The sequence below is a fragment of the Zootoca vivipara genome, chromosome 8 (genome assembly GCF_965207765.1).
Source record: "Zootoca vivipara chromosome 8, rZooViv2.hap1.1, whole genome shotgun sequence".
NCBI classification, from domain to species: Eukaryota; Metazoa; Chordata; class Lepidosauria; order Squamata; family Lacertidae; genus Zootoca; species Zootoca vivipara.
In genome coordinates this window covers 62370819-62391573 of record NC_142591.1, presented here as the reverse complement: position 1 = coordinate 62391573, position 20755 = coordinate 62370819, and the positions used below count along the sequence as shown (strand labels likewise).

Below are 20755 nucleotides of genomic sequence, written 5' to 3'. Positions count from 1 at the left end.
GTCTGGTTGGAAACTCGTGATTAGGAGCAGCGGCAGTTGATGAAAGTTTTTTTGCACACTGGGACTGGATGGTAACGAGTGTACTAAGTAATTAACTACTGGTCCTTTTATTGCCTCCCACACCCCAAATCAAATACTGAAAACTGAGTGCAGCCCTTGGACATCTTCTGAATGAAGAGTTTAGACTCCAGTTTGACACCCCTTCTTTGCGTGTGTCTGCTATGGGATTAACATCCATGCTATCTGATTCTGTCCCCCTTTTCAAGTTTTTGTATCAAATCTCTCATTAGCATTTAGATATTGTACAAATTTTTTTAAAAAAAAAATCATCCTGGGCCAGGGCAGAATGAACAGTACAGCTTGACAGAATGGCACCTGAACATTCCTTAAAGGTAATGATCCGAAGTCAAAAGGTGGAAGGAAACACTTGGGCAGAACCTGTTCGGTTCACAGAATAATTCCACGACAGCCATTTATCCTGTGGATTCAAGCAAATATCAAAGCAGATGTAGGCTGCAAATACCAAGAGAGAGCTTCCTTCTCAGAGAACAGTTACCAATGGAATAAGTTGCCTAGGGAATTGTAGAATCTTCTTTAAATGGAAGCTTAATTGGAATCTGCTTTATATTAAAGCCTCGCCCTCTTGTATATGATCCTCATGATTTCCTGTGGTTCCTTTCTACATCATGATGATATCATTGGAAGCTCCTAGCCACATAGGAAAAGCTAAATCTGGGTACCCCAATGCTATGTTATCCTGTAAACTACGACAACATGGGATTTTGCTACATGATCCAGGGCTCCTGACATTCTCTGATTGGCACAGGAAGCAGCCACACTGCAATGGCCCCCAAGCCACAAGCAGAAGTGGGGCCAAGAATAGACTGGGTGAGAATGAATATATATAAATATATAGATATACACACACACACACACACACACACACACACACACACATCCTCCTTGACCACTGGCCATGCTGGTTGAGGCTGATGACAGTTGGAGTCCAACAGCGTCCTTAGCTAGAGAATGCTGCTGTACTAAGTTTATAGAAGACTAAATGAAATACTACGCTGACAACCATTAGCTGAGGCAGCTTTATAAGAAGTTAGCCAAATTCAATGAGATCTATCAGTACCATTAGCAATAACAGCCAGGTAGAATCACTATGCTCTGAAATAGAACACCTTTGCATTCACAGGTGCTGAGATTCAAAGACTAGAGAAGGGGCCGTTACCTTCATCCCCTGCTTGTAAACTCTGAGCATCTGATGGCCTCTGGTGGAAAGAGAATAATGCACAGGACAGACCTCCAGTATAATCTAGTGGGTTTTTCTTATGTTCTTATATTTGTTTTATTAAAATAATCAAGCCCATAGCTTCATGGCAGAGCACCTATTTTACACGCAGAAGAGCTCTGGCATCTCCACTATCTTAGCTATTATAGATGGACAGGATAGCAGGTGATGCAGGAAAGTCCTCTGCCTGAGTCCTTGGGGAGCCACTGCTGATGGTAAAATATTGAGCTCATTGGATCAATGGTCTCACCTGATGTAAAGGCAGCTTCATATGTGATGAAAATGGTAGTTTTCTTTAGCATCACCTGTGTATTCTAAGCTGTAGCCAATAAAGTCCAATAACTCTTTTGTGGAAATCCAAAAAAGAAGGCTGGAGAAAAGTAGTACTTACTCTTGCCTGCCTCTTAATTCAATATTTTGGTTGGCTTCAAACATACCATTGTTAGCTGTGTTTTAATTGCAATTGTTGTCTATGAGTGTACCAGTGAAACAAGATCCTTTACAGTACTACAGTATTAAGGTCTTTAAAGTTAAATCATGCCAGTGCAGATGTTCCTAATTACTCCAAAAGCATAAATACTTACACAAACCGGTTGGTTCCAGCTGCAGAATAATTCAATTAAAGGAGCACTTATAATTTTCAATGCATGAATGAGGACTAAGGCTAGCTGTTAGGGAATCACAAAATGTTTGCCTCTGAATGATCTTTCAGCTGTTTTCACAATACACTGAATGGGGGATTTCTCTGAAATGTCATACATAACATGACAGAAACCTTAATTTCTCCAAAAACTATTTAAGCAGTTTTGTACTTTTCACATCTGTTTTTGTTTTTGGTCTCCAGGTATCAGCCAGGGGGAGATTTCTTTGTACCTATGGCAACCAAATCAGATTGGAGCTCCACCCTGATTTTTATTAGTTTTCAATGGAAATTTACTGTACATCTCAGAAGACAAACATGCCTGCAAAAGGTCACAATTTTGGCTACCATCATAAAAATGTAACAAGGAACTATTTAAAAAAAATCCTTCAGTAGCACTTTAACGACCAACTAAGTTTTTATTTTGGTATGAGCTTTCGTGTGCATGCACACTCCATCAGATACACGAAAGCTCATACCAAAATAAAAACTTAGTTGGTCTTTAAGGTGCTACTGAATGAATTTTTTTATTTTGTTTCGACTCAGACCAACACGGCTACCTACCTGTAAGGAACTATTTTATGTGCTAAACTCTTTGTGGCTTGTTGGCTGTTGCTGTCAAGGAAGTGGCAGGTAACACTAGGGGGTAATGCTAATGTTTGTCCGTCTCTTCGCTGTTTCTCTCATATGAGCAGGGTAAGAGAAAGATGCTACTTTCAAGGTGAATTGCTAGATTTGCATAGAATAATTATAATAATGCTTAGCATTTGCGTATCAGTTTATGGCATTCAAAATACTTCACAACCATTATCCTGGTAAGCAGTAATCCTCACAAGAACCCTGTAAGGTAGGTCAGTATGTGCTGTTCTCACTGCAAACACTGTACAATAAAGCACTGCAACAACCAACAAAGGAGGGTAAAAGCGGATAGATTAGTAAAGGGTTAAGGCTACAATCCTACTACACATCCCACTGAACAGAGTGGGATGAACTTCTGCATCAGCATACATAGAACTTACTGTGAATTTCACTTCATAATTAAAGGGTTCTGCTGTGAGTAGCAGTAAACCTCTCTGCACAGGTATAAATTATTTTTTAAAGGAGAGTGGAACAACAAGCAAGAATTGCTCTTATATATGCTGTCGGATGGCACCCAATTTATGTATGTGCATGCACACACAAATACTGCCAAATATGTATCAGTATTGTTGTGTGCTTGCATGTTCAAGGAGAGAAATTGCCATTTATTGCATCAAAGTTAAGGCACATTTAATCTGCGAGCAAGCCCCCCTCGAACACAACGGAATTTACTTCCACGTAAACACGCGCAGGCTTCCGCTGTAAGGATAAGGAAAGGGGATGGGGGAAATGCCAATCCCCATCAGTTCTGGTAGGAGACAAGCACAGGCTTGAGCAGTTCAACCTGTACGCTAAACAGCTATCGGAGCCCGTTTCCAGCACAGTACCTTGAGTCACCTGCTGAACAGCCAGCATCATCCCAGAAATTGTGTCAGGAAGCAGGTCGGCTTTCCAGTTGTAGTTTGGCGCCCACTCCAGAACAGGGAGCCTCCTTACACACCACAGTTTGAAGTCTTCGTAGCGAAGTGCATGGATCTTTCTCCAGATGGCATTTTTCTTTTTCCGCTTGGCCCCTGCCATGCTGTGTTCCCACTACCCCTTTCTTTTACAATGTTCCTTCTTCTGTAGCAGAAGAAAATAATAGAAAAGGAAGGGGGGAAAACACTGCCTCTGTTGAACTGCACCCAGTTGGTATGAAATTCGCTTATTCTTCTGTCAGGTTATACTTTCAGATCTGTGAAAGAAACACCCGTTCTTTTATCTCCCTCCCCACCTTTCTTCCAGTGTCAGAACCTTGCTAAGTATGTTTTGCTTTCAACCATGCAAACTATCTAAAAGGCTGTTCATGTTCAGCACAATATTTTTCTGCCCTAGCCAGAGATGTGGTCTAGCCTTATGACAGTTTATGGTTCTCATTGCAGTCATTCTCCTCCTTATATTCAGTGTAGCGCTTGTACGTTTGGCCTGGGTCCAGCATTAAAATGAGGTAGTGCTGGGCGTTTGTTCGATGTGGGTTGGGCTATGCTAATGAAAGCAGGAAGTGCCCAGGCAGACAGGAGTCTCCTTGCCAACCATTTAAGAGAGAGAGAGAGAGAGAAGCAGCAATTTGTCTTTTTTGTGCGAGGGAAACACTACACAGGACTTCTCTCCCTCCCTTTCTAGCCAGAGGAAAAACTCATCAGTGCATTAAAAAGTTGCTCCGAATCCCTGGTGCTGGCAAACATGCTCAGTGAATTTAGCTAGACCTCTTGCAACATGACACTTTAATTAAAACATTCTCTTTGGAACAGCAGCTTGTGGATTAGACTGCCCACACGTCTTGGCACAGTTGATACCAGCTGAAAACAAACAGGGAGACCTTTTCAGGTAAGCTGGCAAGCTTACCAATTGGCTATGCACAACCCCCCTGATTTAGCCTGTTCCTTCCCCTTTAAGAAGGGTTTTGATATGCAGAAAGGATCAGGTGAAGCCTTTGATAGCCAATATGGTCTACATATTGTGACTAGGAGCTAAATGTGATCCCCACCTGCAATTGCTGCAGATTAAATCACAGTTAAAGGAACAGCTAGGGAGGCTGCTTCAGAAACTGGCCACCATGGGAACATTGGGAGCTGCCGTCTATTTGGCCCCAGTATTGCCTATGACTGGCAGTGGCTCTCCAGGTCTCAGACAAAATACCTGCAATGAACCTCTTTAATGCAGATGCCAAGGACTGAACCTGGGACCTTCTGCAGTCAAAGCATGTGCTCTGCCACTCAGCTATGCACCCCAAGGGCTTCTACACACATTGCATTTCTGAGGTGTGACACATAGGATTTTTTACAATAGATGCCTAGAAACATAATGTGTGAATGTGGCAAAGTGGTATGCGAGCACACAAGCATCACACAAATGCAGTCTTCAGAGCACCATGCTGCCTGCCTCCTTCTCCCTCTTCGATGTACCACAGGCAGCAAATCCAGGTTGCTGCTGTGTATTGTAAGCTCCCAGTGTGGTGTGTAAAACAAAAGTTGCAGAGCATCCTCAAAGAACCAAGGTGCTGACCAGGTGCTTGCCCTCCAACTGGAAACATGGGCAGTGCACACTCACACCCCAATTTTCTAGTAAGTTCATAAGCCTGGTATGAGTTACAGGGAGAATGAAAGAAACCCAACGAGACTGTTCTCATCACAATGGAAAAATTGAGATTTACATGCCACCATAATGTAGCTAATTGCAGCGCTGCAGTAGATGGTATGGTGGTTTATCTAGTTCTGATAAGTACAGCTAGGTATCTATTCAATTCCTAATATGAAGTACGTGCTCACCATCCATATTTTACAGCCGTGTAATCTGCTCTCTCCTACCGGTATTGCTGCTGTTGGCAGTTTATACAGCTAATATGCTCTCTATGGAGACTAGTCTCTAAATATTTGTAATGCCTAGTGATTTCTTATTGTTCCTGTACTCATATTTCTTTTTCCAGGTGCTCAGATGCTACCCTACTGAATATATGACTCTGTTATAAATGCCTAGGTATTTAAATATCACACATTTTATAATGGCATCAAAGAAACGGGTAAATAATGCATTTTTTCTGTTATAAGTATATATTCTGCATTTATGAGTCATGGAAACCATTAGGCAACAAGGTGCTAGTCAAGTAATCCGCAGTGCATATAAAGCATTATGAATTCCCCCCTGCCTCAGCCCCAGAGGGTAATGAGTAACAGTCAAGCTAATCTCCGCTGCATAACAGAGCCATTCATCTCTTTGTAACATGGGGTTTCTAATTTTGAAACCTGAACATCAGCTTATGCACTGCAACAAGAAAAAGGCTTCACTGAAGGAAGAGAGATGCCCACTAGAGAGATGGTTCCCACAGTTTCATCCGCCATATACAATTTTTATTGGCTATTCATAATTAAGGATATATACCCACTACGGCAGGAAGGTAAACGGCATTTCTGTGTGCTGCTCTGGTTCACCAGAAGTGGCTTTGTCATGCTGGCCACATGACCTGGAAGCTGTACGCCGGCTCCCTTGGCCAGTAACGCGAGATGAGCGCCGCAACCCCAGAGTCGGTCACGACTGGACCTAATGGTCAGGGGTCCCTTTACCAGTGGTATACACAGACCCTATGCATAAAAAAAATTACAATCTGTGTCTGAGTAACTTTGCGCTTTTTCTCCACTTTGAACTGTGTTTCGAGTTCTGAGCCACTCTGTATAAAGCAAAGCACTGTGTTTCCCCACTAAATATAATGCAAAATCTAAAAATGGCTATAATGTTTTTTCTATAGCTGTTCGGCAGTGGAATTTGCTACCAAGGAGTGTGGTGGAGTCTCCTTCTTTGGAGGTCTTTAAGCAGAGGCTTGACAGGCATATGTCAAGAATGCTTTGATGGTGTTTCCTGCTTGGCGGGGGGTTGGACTGGATGGCCCTTGTGGTCTCTTCCAACTCTATGATTCTATGATTCCCTTTTGGCCAAAGTTGGTAAAATTTACAGGCACAGGAAACACTCCAGAGTGGATTGAGCCTGCCAAATTGCAGATAAATAGGTCCAGGGGCTTTTTGTAGTGGAGGTAAAGGGAATTAGCTTTCCTCCATTATCTCTTATTAAGGGGTATCACTTTCTTAGTTTAAGATAATTAAGAGGTGGCAGAATGGTGGTGTGTATTCTTTATAGCGCTTTTTTTTAAAAAAAACATTTTTTAAAAGCCTATCTTCTAGTGGTTGTTTGAGGCCTCAAATAGGTCTTTATAGGTCTCAGATATCATAATGCTGTTATAAAAATTATGGTGTGACCGCATTTGAATGCTGTGTACAGTTCTGGCCAAGTCACCTTAAAAGGGATATTGTAGAACTGGATGAGGTTGCAGCATATGGGGCTTTTTATTCTAGAAAAAAAGCAGGTAAGAGAGAACTTGATATATTATGAATGGCAGGGAGAAAGTAGATAAAGGTTTTCCCCCCCTCTCTCTCGTAACACTAGGACTGATGGACTGATCTAATGAAGCTGAACACTGGAAGATTCAGTACAGGTTTTTTAAAAGAAGTATTTCTACACAGCACATAAACTATGGAATTTTTTTCCACAGGAGGCAGTGATGGCCATCAACTTGGGTGGTTTTGAAAGAGGACTGGACAAATTCATGGAGGAGAGAGCTATCGATGGCTCCTAGCCAGGATGGTATTGTTCTGCCTCCACAGTTGGAGACAATGATGCTTTTGAATACCAGCTGCTGGAAACCACAAGAGGGAATAGTGGCATTGTGCTTGAATCCTGCTTGCATGTTTCCCACAGGCCATTTGGCTAACCACTGTGAGAACAGGATGCTGGACTAGATGGGCCATTGGCATAATCCAACAGGGCTCTTGTGTTTTTATGTTCAGATGTTTATTGTGTTTTCTTATTGCAAGTTCCCATCGGTAAGGGTTTGTTGATGCTGCTGTTGATCAGTGCAGTATTGAGGGACTATTTGCATGGGTGGAACAGCTAACCACAGATCAAACTCAACAGACAGAACTCAGCTTTCCTATTTCTTCACATCATCTCAACCACACTGCTTTCCAGTGGTGTCTGTTCATGCATGCAAGTCATCCAAACCCTCTACAAAAGTCCAATCTGTGTAGGGTGGATGTGTGTTGGGAGTGCGGGGACAGCTAGGCATAGGCATAGGCAGGCGCTGTCCCAAATGCATGCATGCTTGTTTGAACTCAAAAGAGAACCTACATGTGGTGAAGGCTCAAGCTTTCTGCTTCAGTTCCTTCCCTCCCACATCTGCATGTTGTTGTTGTTTAGTCGTTTAGTTGTGTCGAACTCTTCATGACCCCTTGGACCAGAGCACGCCAGGCACTCCTGTCTTCCACTGCCTCCCGCAGTTTGGTCAAACTCATATTCTGAATCTACATTATGTTTCCTTCTGTTGAATGGCACTACCATTGGTTGTCTACACTGAGTGGCAGTGATTCTCCAGGATCTCTGACAGAGGTCTTTCCTTTTTAGCCAGGAGATGATCCTTTTTAACTGGAGATGCTGGGGGCTCCACCACTAAACTATGGGCTCCTCGAACATACACATCAGCAGGTTTCTAGAGAAGGGAATCACCTAAACATTAGGAAGAACTTCCAGACAGTAAGAGCTGTTCGGCAGTGGAATTTGCTGCCAAGGAGTGTGGTGGAGTCTCCTTCTTTGGAGGTCTTTAAGCGGAGGCTTGACAGCCATCTGTCAGGAATGCTTTGATGGTGCTTCCTGCTTGGCAGGGGATTGGACTGGATGGCCCTTGTGGTCTCTTCCAACTCTATGATTCTATGTCAGTCCCAGAACTTTATAATAAAGAGTGTCTCTGACCTGGTGCAGGGTGAATTTATTTCCCTCCTAAGCCAGTCTAGTGAGGGAGGCAGAGTTAGCAAGTTAGATGGGGATGCTTCTAAGCTTAAGTTAATAAAAAAAAAAGCTCTCTGAAGAAATTAAGCACTGCAACCCACGCTAGTTAACTTTTGCAATCCAGACTGATCACAAAAAGATGGTTAATATCAATGGCAATTAATTCCCATATGAAGCAAGCTTTACAATGTGCTGCAGTAGGAAATGTTTTGTGGCTATGTTTTAGTTGTTGGATCTTTAAAAGTCCCTGCAGTCATTTAAGGGTAATTTTATTGGATGTCTCTACAGAAGAGCTAGCAACAGGGGGCACCAAAGCACTAAAGATTCTGCAGGATCCACCACTGATTACATAAGTGCTACAAGAGCAGAAAGAGATGCTGAAAGAAAAGGCCCAATGGAGTCAAGAACAAAAAATTCTACATCTCCTAGCCAAAAAGCAAACAGGAAGGTGGCAATTTTTCATGACTGCTAAGTTTACATGAATTCTGCTGGCTTTTCAAAAGAACTTTGGAATGATGACCAATCAGAATCCCAGATGCACAGGAGCTTATGTGCTTGTCACTGGAGTTAAAAGGCTTCATTGAGCATCTTTTCAGGACTGGAGGTTTCTCTAAAATCTATTATAACTAGAAAGACAGTTGTGTACCAGTAATGGGTCATTAAAGTCGTCACCTTTGCAAAGTCTATTGATCTTTCTCTTGATGTAGGATCTTGATGTAGACCCTCGTTAGCCACTTGGATGCAGCTCCCTTTCTGGAAAACGCCCCAGCAGCAATTTATGCATTAGAAGAAAATAATAATAATAATAATAATAATAATAATAATAATAATAATAATAATGCACAAACAGAGCCCAATGTGGCCTCCAGGAGCCAAGGAATATTAAGTGTCAGTTGGCGAGGGAAGGAAAGGGAAGATGGAGAGAATTGGCTTGATTCTGCTCCTAGTAACATGCAGGTTCAGTTCACATGGAATGCTAATGCATAACGTAAGAAATAAAAGCAGCTATAAAATACAATTAAAAATTATAAAGCATGTAGCACAGTACATTACCATTACCATTGCTACAACAGTCAGAAAAATCACTAAGGGTTGGATGTGGGGAAAGCCTTTGATATGATTGACTGGCCCTTTTGAGCAAGATCCATTTTAAAAAAAAATGAATCTTGGTGGCAGATTTAAAGAAGAGATTGCCCTCTTATATAAGGACCCAATGACAAACGTTTTTGTTAACAATCGCCTGTCAACGCCACTAAGGCTACAGCGTGCCTTCGACACCTTATAGTTTGTCACGGTTTCCAATCTTTTTTCAACCATTAGCGATTTTGATAGGAATCAACCAAATGATCCATAGAATTAACTTTGGCATGTAAGAATTCAAAATTTCACTGTATGTGGATGCAGGGCCTGAGCTCAACAGTGCTCTCCTCATTTGCAATTCCCAGAAACTAATATACAATGGCATACTGTCTCTGACAGTGAAGGAAAGCATAGCCAACATAGACAGCATAGTTTGTACAGTTCTATCCTCCATGAATTTGTCTAATCCTCATTTAAAACCATCCAAGTTAGCAGCCATTACTACATCCTGAGGAACAAATCCCATTGTTGATCTATTCGCTGTCTGAAGAAGTACTCCCCACATTCCCCATCTTGAATCTTAGAACATTCAGGTTCTTCGGATGGCCCCAACTTCTAGTATTAGAGAGAGGAAGAAAAGCACCCCCCTATCCACTTTCTCCACAACATGAATCTATATATATATATATATATATATATAGAGAGAGAGAGAGAGAGAGAGAGAGAGAGAGAGAGAGAGAGAGAGAGAGAGAGAGAGAGAGATATTGCACGCACGGAGGTCACAGCCTTTCTCCGTAACTGCTGAACCGTAATGTAACAAATTTGGCCACAATGTTCCATGCCCATCCAGGAGGGATCTGGCATTAAAAAATTTCCAAAACACAAAAAAGTGGCGCCCAAATTAGACGTCACCACCAGAAGCTCTGAAAACTCCAGCAGCATCCAATAGAAAGGCAAATCGCACCCTGCCGCCTCCAAAGCTGGGCCGCCAGATGACATCACAAAATTCCACAGCAACCAACTAAAAACAGTCCTTTTGCAGCAACAAGGCCCAGCTTTTTCAATAGGCCACAGCATTGCCAAGCAGGGGAAACTGAGTAGCCGCACCATTCAGTAGGCCACAGTCAAAAACAAACAGAATAGGGCCTTTCACAATGGGGGGGGGGCACAGGGATAAGGCACAACAAAGGGAGGGGGGAAACACATAGCCATGGGGGGGAGGCCCCTGAGTCAGCCAAAGCAGTGGGGGTGGGGACATTTTCAGGAACACGTGTGGGTGGGGGAGTCTTATTTTTGAAACTTACAGTAGGGGAGTCAGGGTTGGGACAGAGCAGGTGAGGGGACTCTGAAGGAAGACTCTGAAGGTCAATTTAACAGAAAAGGGTCCATTTAACACAAAAACCCACAGCAACGCGTGGCCGGGCCAGCTAATTACTTTATAAACCTCTAACATGTTCCCCCTTCCGTGCTCTTTTTGCTAAACTAAAAAGCCCCAAATGTTGTGACCATTCCTTTCCTCATAGAATTACTCCATCCCCATCAATTTTGGTTGTCCTTTTCTGAACCTTTTCCAGCTCTGCAAATGCCCTTTTTTTTAGATGAGGCTACCAGAACTTTACATAATATTCTAGATCTGATCTCACCATTTGTATACTGGCATTATATTTGCAGTTTTATTTTCAATCCCTTTCCCATATGATCACTAACATTTAATTTGACTTTTTCACTGCTGCCTCTGGGGCCATCTGGGTATCCACTATGACCCCAAAGTCTCATTCCTGGTCAGTCACTGCCAGTTCAGATCTCATTAGTGTATTTGTTAAATTACGATAATTGCCCTAATGCATCTCATTTCACACTTGCTTAATTTGAATTGCATTTGCCATTTTACTGCCAATTCACCCAGTTGGGAAATATCACTTTGTAGGTCATCACAATCTCTTTAACCACATTGAACAACTTAGTGTGAACAAGGAAAAAAGCACAGGTCCCAACAACAGTCACTGAGGGACTCAGAAGATGAGTTCGTTTCCTTCCTCAGCTTGGCCTCTTCAACAGTTTATCATGGATCCAGCTTCACCCTTCCTCTCGGCCGAAACTGGGAGACAATTCAGCGTTCGTAGAATTCAAGCCCCACCTTGGTTTCCTCAACATTCTGAGGGCTGTGGGCTGTTTTAAGATGCTCACTCAGCACAGTATGAAATGACGACATCACTTCTATCTGCATTCCTTAGAACTGGGCAGTGCTTCCAAATTAGCATGTGTTAATTTGGTGTACCAAGTCACTTCCTAGAACCTACCGTAGCTGCTACGATCAGCCTACTGTATTACTGCAAATCATGACAAAACTATTGTTCCTATCATAGGCTTGTCTAATGTCTGTTTCACGGGAGTTATCATGGAAAACACTGGGAGGAAATGCAAATATGTTTTAAAATATATTAAAAGTTCTAGCAATTTTTTTTTCTTATTGGAACAAGAGATGAGTGGAGTTAACTGATTAATGGCAGCTCAAGTCCTGGACCATTCTGGTTTAACAATCCATAGCAATACTGTATACCTCCCTTCCTTCTCCACTCACCCACAAAAGAACCTGGAAAAATGCCACCTTTGTACAAGTTATAGATCCTGGTTCATCTAAGGTTGAAGATGGCCAAGCTCTTGGTGAGTTTGCTCTGTCGGTCTACAAATTACATACTGTTGTCACTCGGGACTGTTTTTATGGCCTTTATTGCATACTGTATATTCAGGGCATGCCATTTACCAGGAATAAGGACCACTCTTCTATAGTTATTGACACTGCATAACCTATCCCAGGTGGCGCTGTGGTTAAACCGCTGAGCCTAGGGCTTGCTGATCAGAAGGTCGGCGGTTCGAATCCCTGTGGCAGGGTGAGCTCCCGTTGCTTGGTCCCAGCTCCTGCCAACCTAGCAGTTCGAAAGCAGTTCGTCAAAATGCAAGTAGATAAATAGGAACCGCTACAGCGGAAAGGTAAACGGCGTTTCCATGTGCTGCTCTGGTTTGCCAGAAGCGGCTTTGTCATGCTGGCCACATGACCTGGAAGCTATACGCCGGCTCCCTCGGCCAATAATGCGAGATGAGCGCGCAACCCCAGAGTCGGTCACGACTGGACCTAATGGTCAGGGGTCCCTTTACCTTTTAACCTATCCCATATGGCACATCCCTTGCTGGCACATAATTATCCATAGAAAGAAGAAAGTACTCTGTGCCATACGAACAGGAAAAGGTTTCATTTTTATGGGTTCCAAACAACAGAGGTGACACAATGGAATTTAATAAACAGGATGCCTCTCTGCATCTTTGCAAAGACAGTTCTCTGCAACACAGGCCAAGCAACTTGCACTTCTGTGCCATTACTTTGTGTTATATCTCACAGATGACCTTACCAAAATCCCAACAAAAGACTTCAAGACTGAAAACAAAACTATGCAAACTTCCACATCCCACCCTTAATCACAAAAACCTTACCAAACACTTCCACTAAATGCACACACTGTTGTCATGTGCTCTTTTCAAGCACTGGCTATCTGCATATGGCATGAAAGCGTACCTTGCGTGTTCGGTGAATACATTCAATTTTATCACAAGGACACACAATCTGTGCATAGCAATCTCTCAAAATTATTTGTTCAACTAATCAGGGAAACTTGTTTCTGATAACAAAGCAATATTTTGTATATAGCTCTGAGGAAGCCTAATAGTTCTAATAAAACTCTCTCCAGAATTCTGAATCTAACAAGACTGCATTGCTTGTAACCAAAGCTGAAAGCAGTGGAAACTAAATGGAGCATAAAAGGTAAAGGGTAAAGGGACCCCTGACCATTAGGTCCAGTCGTGACCGACTCTGGGGTTGCGCGCTCATCTCGCATTATTGGCCGAGGGAGCCGGCGTATAGCTTCCAGGTCATGTGGCCAGCATGACAAAGCCGCTTCTGGCAAACCAGAGCAGCACATGGAAACACCGTTTACCTTCCCGCTATAGCGGTTCCTATTTATCTACTTGCATTTTGACGTGCTTTCGAACTGCTAGGTTGGCAGGAGCTGGGACCAAGCAATGGGAGCTCACCCCGTCACAGGGATTCGAAATGGAGCATACTCCCACATAATATGCAAGGACATGAGTGCGTGGTTTACCTTTGACTTGAACTTCTAGCTAAAAGAAATGTTTTCTCCATTCCGGTACTAAACTAACTTCATTTCACAAGAGGCATACAAAGCAACAGTGACACCCAGTGGCTTCTATAGGTAAACTGCTACTGTAGTCATTTGTCCTTGGATCACAAAGGGTAGCATCCTGCTTTCTCAATCAGCAAGATTCTCCGACCTTGACATCATCCTCCAACTACACAATGTACCATCACAGATTGATACTGGAGTTTCATGGATAAAACGGAGAGGTTGATTACTCATGCTTTTGTTACACAGCCAGTCAAGAGAAACTTTAAGTGACTCCAAGAAAATGGGAGATTATGCAAGAGGTCCTTGGAGGGCGTAAGCAAGAAATCTGAAGTTCTGACACCCTTTAGTATTACAATAAGCCCACAACCTATGTGGGGGTTACATTCTGGGGGTCGAACCTAAAGCCAAAATCGCGTATAGTCAAAACTCATTGCGTTCAACAACTGGGGCGAGGGGGGATTGCCAAAGTCAGAATCCTGCCCCCTTTTCACCTTTTTATTTTATTCATTTTTTTATTTTATTTTTTGCCATGCACTTAAATGTTAAATGTGCATGAATGTGCATAAGTTGCAGGCTTACTGTATTAGATAAATAAGCTATAAATGAAAAATATTGACCTAGATAAGTTATCTTGATTTAACACGAGTTGTGAGCACACAAGTGCATCTGCTTGCCCAAAGTACGTGAATAAGGCTGCACATCAGAATGTTTGGCCAAGCCAAGGGTGGTGCAGGTGTGAGAAGTTCATCCCCCCCCCAACAGCTTGTATCCATGTAGGCAGGTGCGGATGTGCAAGTGAGTATCATCTTGTGAGTTGGGGGGCACTAGGCCATATGCTGAGACCTCTCTAATCCCTGGATCCAGCAAGTGTTAAAATATCGGCCAAGCTACTTTCCTGGTGAAGCGGTCACATCGGTGATAGGCCATTAACACGGGTGTGTGTGTGTGTCCCTGCCAAGGTCCTGTTTCCATGACCTATGCTTTTCAGACACACACAGAATAATATGAGAAAACAAGTGTGAGAAAACAAGTCAGGCACTGACTCTGTTCAATCGGTACAGCTGGGGGAATATACAAAGCTCCCAGGGCTCTTTACTGCGGATTCTGGGGCTACCCGTTGATGACGTTTGAAATATCAGCTTACTTGGGTGGAACACCTACGCACGTTAAAAGCGTTGCAAAAATGCTTTTTTATTAAAAAAACGTTTTGAAAAATGCATTGAATTTGCTCACAGTTGCCGTCCAGTGTCACAACTGTATACTGCACTTTTTACAACACATTCAAAACATTTTATCTGCAGCTGTATAGCTGAGTCCTTGGTACCTGTTTCTCCCCCACCCCCACCCCGCTAAGTCCCAATCTCTATATTCAAAATAATCACACAGGGGTGGGGGGGACAGGACAACATGGTACTGCTAATTCAGGCCGCAAGTAGGGGCCTGCATTTTTGAACGGCCCTCCTTGAGTGCAAACTCCCTACAAGGAGAAAAGTAGCACCTCAAGGTGGCGGCTGTGGAAGAAGCAGAGTCCAAACATCATTACGCTAGGCCCAGTATAAATTGGTAGCAAAGGCCTCCCCTCTCTCTCATTCCCTTGTTTTGAAAAACTGAAAACAAAGGCCTTGTTCATTTTTAAAAATAGGATGCTTGGTTGATGATGCAAGGCATGCGAGTGTCTGTCTCTCTCGCACCAAGGCCTGTAGCAGACAGTCTTCCGCCATCTTACCTTCCTCCACGAACAGCATCCTGAATCTTCAGCAAGCCAGACAACTAAACTCTGTGGACCAAGGCTGCCTTCCAGGCTCCTCTAGTTGGCAGGATACTCTCAGCTGACCCACAGAAGCCAATCAGAACCCACCAGGCCCTATAAAATCTAAATTGTTGCCTCAGTAGGAGTAACAGGACAACAGGGGATGATGCTAGTTGCTCACCTTGGCAACCAGCTCGCTCCAACCTTCCCAGGTGCTTGTCTACTTACCCTTGATCGCAGACATGGGCCCATTTTAAACTTTGCAGCCTGCTTCTTGCTATTCGGGCCTCAGTCTCCCTGCATCAGAACTGGGCCACCAGAACTGTGACCTTTGCCTGAGCTTAACTAAAGCCCGACAATTGTTTCCCTAAGAAAACTTATTTTATCTTCTTTTTTTGCACTCGTATCCCTCCGTTCTTTGGTCATGGGACCCAAGATAGCATACATGTGGCTTCCAGGCAATCGCACATCCAGGCACACCCAGACCATTATTAGCTTCCGCAAGCTGCCGGCCTCATTTGCCTCCAGGCCATACTCTGGGGTTGTTTCCTTCTTTATGAGTGCCTTATGCTTTTGGCTGTCTGATTTGCGCTTACCGGCGGAAATGCATGGCAGCAGGGCCTGCATGCATATATTAATTAGACATAAATGACACATTCGTTTTAGACACTGTTCCTTATTCCCAGCGTATCACATCAAGTTCTCCTGTGCTTTCTGTAGGCCAGAGGCCTGAGTCACTTGGATATATTTCAGCCAGTCACTTTCTCTCTGCCTAACCAACCTTCCAGGATTGTTCTAAAGAGGAAAGTACTGCTTACGTCACCGTGAACTATTTGAAAGAAAGGCAGAACAAAAAATGTGGCTAGATCAACCTTTTCAGATTAATGCAAATCAAGTGACAAAATTTCATTGTCTTTGCTGTATTTTGGGCTGTCAGGATCACGATGGTCCGCATATGTTAATTGTTTTAGTTTATACTGACGCTTAAAGGATCTTATCTAACTCTTCTGTGCATCTTTAAAATGTGAGTTTTGTATTGTATTTTTCATTTACTTGTGGTCATTTTTACAAATTTTGTAAACCACTTAAGAGATTCCCTTGATCTATGAAGCGGTATATAAATTGCCTAAATAAATAAATACATGTGCAGATAACTCTAAGATTGTGAGTTTCATGTCTCTAGGAGACGAGGAAATTTATGGCCCCATTACCACTGCATCTTACACATTTTCTTCATTGCCACTTGGTTCTCACAGTCATGATTGTTTTTAACAAATGTCCCTGGATCCGTCAACCTGTACCTCTCAGAAACTCTGGTTTGCAATGCTACCCTGTTTCTCCTATTTTAAGACGTAGTCATAAAATAAGCCATAGGAGGATTTTTAAGCATTCAAGGAATATAAGCCATACCCCGAAAATAAGACATAGTGATAGGCGCAGCAGCAATCCTGGCTGTGGCAGGAGGAAAAAAAATGAGACATCCCCTGAAAATAAGGAATAGAGTGTTTTTTGAGGAAAAATAAACATAAGACGGTGTCTTATTTTCAGAGAAACACGGTAATAGGAAGGTACTGTGCCCAGACCCACAGATCAGCTTCTCTGTCTTCTACCTCTACCTGTTGATTTCACTTTATTTTTCTTTTATACCAGGGCCTCCTTACTTCACTTGCCTCCACTTTTGCTGATCAGAAGAAGCACATACCGGTAAGAACCAGGGGACAAAACTTAAAAGGTCATATAAATCCAAAATTCCACACATTTCCAGGATCCAAAGTCAACTTTTTGAATTCCAGACATGATCAAAATCTGCTTTGAATAAATAAATTTGGGTTTACTTAAATAAATTCTAGTTCATACTTTTTAAGGCAATAATGTTAGGTACTAACTTGCTTTATCAGTGTTTTTATGGTGTGTGTATATGTGTGTTTAACTATTGTAAAATCCAGCAATATGTAATATACTACTGATAAATTAGTTTTACCCTTTACATCAACCCTGCTGGCATACTATCATAAAGGAGCCATGAACTAAGAAAGCTTTTTAGTCTCTTAACACAGTACTATAAAGTAGCCACTACTTAGTAAACATAGCAAAACATTGTTACTTGCTTTACTACAACAAAATAATTTCTTTACTAACACTACTTTTTGAAAACAGTCAAACATTTAATCATTCATGCTTTGGTCTGGATCTCCCTGTGTAAAGCCTCCTGAGCTACTTAGTCTCTTGTCTCTGCTTCCACGTCCACACTCCACACATCCTGCGTGAGAGGCACCAAACAGCCATCCTACAGAATAGATCATGGGCAGGCAAACACCAGACCTGGTGGCTGGATACGGCCCAATCACCTTCTAAATCCGGCCCGCTGACGGTCTGGGAATCAGTGTGTTTTTACGTGAGTAGAATGTGTGCTTTTATTTAAAATGCATCTCTGGGTTATTTGTGGGGCATAGGAATTCGTTCATTTTTTTTCTCCAAAATATAGTCCGGCCCTCCACAAGGTCTGACAGACAGTGGACCGGCCCCCTGCTGAAAAAGTTTGCTGACTACTGGAATTGATTAACAGGAATAATTTGCTGACAGTTCATTTATCAATACTGTACCTAAAAACAGGTGTGAGTGGAGCTTCTTCTTCCAACAAGTCACAGCCCATCTCTGAGCAGCAAATCTAGCTTTGACACCATTTACTGCAGACATAGGCATGTGTTGCTCTCTGTTATGTGACAGTTTTGATGGCGAATTATCCTATCAAAATAAAAATACAAGGCAATCCATTTTCTTAAAATTCTGGTTAGACAATCTTTCTAACAAGTTCTAGAAGATTAGTCATATCAATCAGTAGGGAGATAAGAGATATAACATCTTAGTAACAACCTATTTTTTTTGTTGTACATGAGAAGCTGTGTAACACCATTTGTTTGCCTAGCAAATTATTGCCAACTTAATTATAATTATAATAATAATTTATTATTTATACCCCGCCCATCTGGCTGGGTTTCCCCAGCCACTCTGGGCGGCTTACAACAGAAAAATGAAATAAAATAATCTATTAAACATTAAAAGCCTCCCTAAACAGGGCTGCCTTCAGATGTCTTCTAAAAATCTGGTAGCTGTTTTTTTCTTTGACATCTGATGGGATGGCGTTCCACAGGGTGGGCGCCGCCACCGAGAAGGCCCTCTGTCTGGTTCCCTGCAACTTGGCTTCTCGCAACGAGGGAACCGCCAGAAGGCCCTCGGTACTGGACCTCAGTGTCCAGGCAGAACGATGGGGGTGGACACGCTCCTTCAGGTATACTGGACCAAGGCTGTTTAGGCCATTAACTTTGACTGGAGGAAGCTCTTTGGGGTATCAGGAAGATCTGTTCTCTGCCCTTTTAACTATTAGATGTCAGGGCATCATGTGCTTGCAAAATGTGTGCTTGCAATTAATCAGTGGTCCCTCCATAGGCAACAATTCTCTATAGAAGACAGTCCAGTTTAATAGTAGTATGACAGAATAACTGTGTAAGTAAGTAAATTTATTTCGGCCATTGGCCCATATCAAACAGCAATTCAACATAAAACAGCCAAAGCAATACAAATTTTACAATTTAGGCAATACCAGCTTAACAACCATTGATAATCAGTTGAAAAACTGTGCGGTATTCTAGGCCAGGGTTGGGCAGAACATACATGGAGATCTATTTATTTAGTTTCTTTCTTTCTTTGGACAATTTATATGCCACTTATATTTAAACAAAACTCTAAGTGGTTTACAAAGTATGTTAGAACTGTCTGAAATAACTACAAAAAAATGCCAGAGAATTTCTACCTTCAATAAACAAAATTAACAACTGGAAGATCCTCTTTAGCATCCAAACAAACATTACACTTAAAATCGGCTACAAAAATACCAAGGACAATTAACAGAAAACAGCCAAACAACAGGAAGTAAAATATTACAAATGCCTATCAACTCAAAAACATATATTCTAAGATTTTAAGTAACACAATTGACCAAAATAAAAAATCAACATTCTATCCAGCCACCATACATGAATCAATTATCATTAAATAAATAAATCCAGTTAAATGTCCAGCCCCCTATACAGCAATAAACACAATTTAATCTAACTACAGATAAAAATGCATGCATACCTATAGATAGAAGATCCCTTGGTGGTTTACAGTGTATTGGCAAGGCTTTCTGGCTCCGTTTAACAGCAACAACAAAATGCCCCTCCCGCAACAAAGCTATCAGAATTACTGATCCATTACATTGTAGATACACATTTGTACATGCAGATGAAGATAGTCTGGCACCATTTTGAATTTGGCTCTGCTCCCAAGCCACCTGGCTTGGTTGGTGGGCAGTGGGCTTGTAGTAAAAAATGAAGTAGATAGCACAAGTATGGTCCAACCAAGCTTGCATGTCCAGTTCATAAGACTTGGCAAACAATCTGTGGGAACTGAGATTGCATCTGAAGCCATATCCCAGAATTCTTTGCAGCACATTGGATTTCTATGCCATATGCTCAGGGCACATTGCTTTGGCAAGCACAACAATGTGGGAAATGATCTCTGGAGTTAGAAAGTTGCAAAAGCCCGGCTATATGTGGGAATAGCAAGTCAAAAAAGGCAAGAACCGAAGGTAACAGTATTACAAAGCATGTTTTGATTACTAAAGCTCCAAATATAAAGCTGGTATGCAAGACCTGTTCAATACCTGGTGGAGGAGTCATTTTCTCGGACACCATCCTGCTATGTATCCATGACAAGCCACATCTGAATGTGTTTTCAAAGGAAAACAGTGAGGGAGAGGGAGGAATTCCTTCTAAGTACACCTAAGCTCATGAGTGTGTCTTAAGTGGCTCTTTGGATCCTGGCCACAACACGCATAAATACACAGTCAAATGCATATTTACTTTATCTACTTGCACTGGCGTGCTTTCAAACTGCTAGGTAGGCAGGAGCTGGGACAGGGCAATGGGGGGGGGGAGCTCACCCCGTTGTGTGGATTTGTCTTGTGGATTTGTGTGGATTTGTTGTGTTTGTCTTGCGCTTGTCCAAGAGGTTTTGCCTTTGACTTCACCCTGGAAAACCCACTATTTAGCACTAAATCAGAACCCACTGCAATCCGCTGAAAATCCAATTGCCGTTTCTTCCAATTCAGCACTAAACCACAGGTTTACCCAGGAGAAAGTGATGGGGCAAATGGAAGTGGATGAGACCTCAGTGATACTGACCGAGACAGACAAATCTCTTGAAGGGTGAACTGGTGGCTAATCAGAGAATAGTTCTACAATTAGTATTGCAAATGTCTAAAGAAAACACCTTACTCTTTATGCAGCAGCCACAACGTG

General features: G+C 42.4%; 1 protein-coding gene across 2 annotated transcripts in view; it reads right to left on the bottom strand.

Moving 5' to 3' along the window:
• The window catches only part of SLC26A7 (solute carrier family 26 member 7), a 78470-nt gene extending 62348 nt beyond the window's left edge, over positions 1–16122 (bottom strand). Inside the window, exons 1-2 of one of the 2 annotated variants that reach the window (XM_088675693.1) lie at positions 16010–16122; positions 3404–3638 (exon numbers count right to left, since the gene is read on the bottom strand). In XM_088675693.1, the coding sequence (XP_088531819.1) occupies positions 3404–3596 (193 nt within the window). In that variant the 5' untranslated portion in view covers positions 3597–3638; positions 16010–16122. Of the gene's footprint in view, positions 1–3403; positions 3639–15641; positions 15740–16009 lie in introns of those variants that run through there. The other variant, XM_035125263.3, reaches the window with a different exon arrangement.
• Positions 16123–20755: the final 4633 nt, after the last annotated feature.